The 3,084-nt window shown below is 38.3% G+C and overlaps 1 protein-coding gene across 1 annotated transcript; it reads left to right on the top strand.

Moving 5' to 3' along the window:
* Positions 1–735: 735 nt before the first annotated feature.
* LAMC1_14 (Laminin subunit gamma-1) lies at positions 736–2,786 on the top strand. Its single transcript, XM_051208455.1, has 2 exons — positions 736–1,657; positions 2,244–2,786. The coding sequence occupies exon 1, from the start codon at positions 917–919 to the stop codon at positions 1,409–1,411; it is 495 nt and encodes a 164-aa protein (XP_051074518.1). The 5' UTR covers positions 736–916; the 3' UTR covers positions 1,412–1,657; positions 2,244–2,786.
* Positions 2,787–3,084: the final 298 nt, after the last annotated feature.

Here is a 3,084-nt window from a genome sequence, read left to right on the forward strand (position 1 = left end):
CCAATCACCGAAATTCAACAACAGTGGGACAGATGGGTAGAGTACTTCGAGGAACTCCTGAATAGGCCGGCTCCAATGAATCCACCGAACATCGAAGCAGCACACACAGATCGTCCTTTAGATGTCAATCCACCAACGAAGGAAGAAATCGAAATGGCCACCAGACAAATCAATAGCGGGAAAGCAGCAGGACCCGACAACATACCAGCTGAAGCACTGAAATCAGACATCGAAGTAACTACAAACATGCTTCACCTTCTATTCAAGGAGATTTGGGAGGAGGAACAAGTACCGATGGACTGGAAAGAAGGACACCTCATCAAGATGTCGAAGAAAGGTGATCTGAGCAAATGTGAAAACTACAGAGGCATTACACTACTGTCAATACCAGGGAAAGTCTTTAACAGAGTGTTGCTGAACCGAATAAAAGACGCGGTGGACGCCCAACTTTGAGATCAACAATCTGGATTTCGTAAGGACCGGTCGTACACGGACCAAATTGTGACACTACGGATCATCGTAGAACAATCAGTTGAGTGGAACTCGTCACTGTACATCAACTTCATTGATTATAAAAAAGGCATTTGACAATGTAGATAGGAGAACGTTATGGAAAATTCTTCGACACTATGGAGTCCCTGAGAAGATTGTCAATATTATACGGAACTCATATGACGGACTACAGTGCAAAGTCGTGCATGGAGGACAGCTGACAGATGCATTCCAAGTAAGGACCAGAGTCAGACAAGGCTGTCTACTCTCTCCCTTCCTCTTTCTTCTGGTGGTCGACTGGATTATGAAGACCTCGATAGCTGAGGGAAAACACGACACACAGTGGACAGCCCAGAATCAATTAGACGATTTGGACTTCGCAGATGTCCTAGCCCTGCTATCTCATACATAGGAACAAGTGCAGATGAAGACAACTAGTGTAGCAACAGTCTCTGCATCAATGAGCATCAACATACACAACAGAAAAATCAATATCTCCAAATACAACACGGAAAATACTAACCCAATCACACTTGATGGAGAAACTCTGGAAGATGTAGAATCCTTCACATATCTGGGGAGCATCATCGATGAACAAGGAGGTTCAGATACAGACGTAAAGGTGAGGATCGGTGAAGCAAGGGCTGCACTCCTACAAATGAAAAACATATGGCACTCAAAACAATTCTCAACCAATATCAAAGTCACAATCTTCAATGCGAACGTCAAGGCAGTTCTACCGTACGGAGCTGAAACTTGGAGAACTACAACAACCACCATCAAGAAGGTACAAGTATTTATAAATGGTTGTCTTCGCAAGATACGCAATATCCATTGGCCGGATACAATCAGTAACAGCGTACTGTGGGAGGGAACAAACCAGCTTCCAGCCGAAGAGGAAATTAGGAAAAGTCGATAGAAATGGATAAGACATACATTACGGAAACCACCAAACTACATCACGAAGCAAGCGCTAACTTTGAATTCTGAAGGGAAGCGGAAAAGAGGAATTCCAAAGAACACATTACGTTGGGAAATAGAAGCAGACATGAAAAGGATGAATAGGAACTGGAAGGAGCTAGAAAGGATTGCCCAGGACAGGGTTGGATGGAGACTGCTGGTGAGCGGCCTATGCTCCTTCACGAGGAGTAACAGGCGTAAGTAAGTAAGTTGTAATTATATATTAGTGCTTAACCATATTTAATTTAGTGAATAACATCCAATGTATTAGATTATGTACATAAATTTCTAGAAAATATTCGATGAGATTTATCTTCTATCATTGACTACACATCTAAATTTGATTGCAAATACACGTGTTCTTTATAAGTCAGATTCCAATGTAAAATTAAGTTGAATATGTAAAAAGTGTTCTAGTAATGTCTAAATTAAGTTCAGATTTAGTGGTTCGATAATGTGATAAAATTTCTCATCATATAAGCACATACTGTTTTTTATCATTCATGCACTAATATAAACTAATACTCTTTGCCTATCTGTTTTCTTTATCAGTTCATTCATTTGACAATACAGAATTACTTCAAACAAAAGAATTACTACATATAAGTTGAAATGTCTATAAATTCTAATACACAATGTCTTTGATAAAAGGGTCAGTATTAACTAGTTAGATGTCAATAAAAACAATTTTATTTTTGTTGTTAATCCTTGGAAAATATAAATTACTAATATTAATAAAAATCACTTTATATATATATGTATATATATATATATATATATATATATGTCAGGAAGAAGCGATGGAAGTGGACAGGATATGCATTGAGGAGGGCACCCAACTGCGTCACATGGCAAGCGCGCATTTGGAATTCTCAAGTTCAAAGGAGGAGAAGATGATGACCAAAGAACACATTACGCCCAGAAATGGAGAAGGACAAGAGAAAATTGAACAATAATTGAATAGAAATAGAAATGAAGGCCCAGGATAGAGTGGGTTGGAGAATGCTGTTCGGTGGCCTATACTCTATTGGGACTAACACGTGTAAGTAAGTAAATAAGCAAGATATATATTTTTAGAAAAAATATGACTATTAAAAACAAACGAGTAAGAATTTTGATTATCGTTTTATTATAAAACGGTTGATGAATTAAAATGTAAACATGATTGACAGACAGTAAATGAAGATCTAAACAAGTATATCTAAAAAAAGCAAAGAATAATTAAGACGAGATAAGAATTGAAATAAGCGAATACGATTAGGTAAGATTAACTTACTATCATAGTAAATCAGTCATTAATTGCCCTGATCATTTCTTATCTAATGAAGTATTTACAGTCTACGAAGAAGGTGATTGAAAGGTCTGAGTGTAATATTTATATTGATCATCAGATTACAGTTTAACGAACTGAAGAAAATTGAGCTTCTCTTATGACATGAAAAGTGTGATTCGATCGGTTGAAATAAGACATTAACACCGTTGGATGCCAGCCCAGTGGTCTAGAGGTCAAGCCTTCTCGCGCGAGACCGAAAGGTACAGTGTTCGAATCTCGCGAGGCAGGATCGTGGATGCGCCCTGCTGAGGAGTCCTATACTAGAACAAAACGGACGTCCAGTGCTTTCTGATTTTTTA

Source organism: Schistosoma haematobium, chromosome 1, assembly GCF_000699445.3.
Source record: "Schistosoma haematobium chromosome 1, whole genome shotgun sequence".
Lineage (NCBI taxonomy): Eukaryota > Metazoa > Platyhelminthes > Trematoda > Strigeidida > Schistosomatidae > Schistosoma > Schistosoma haematobium.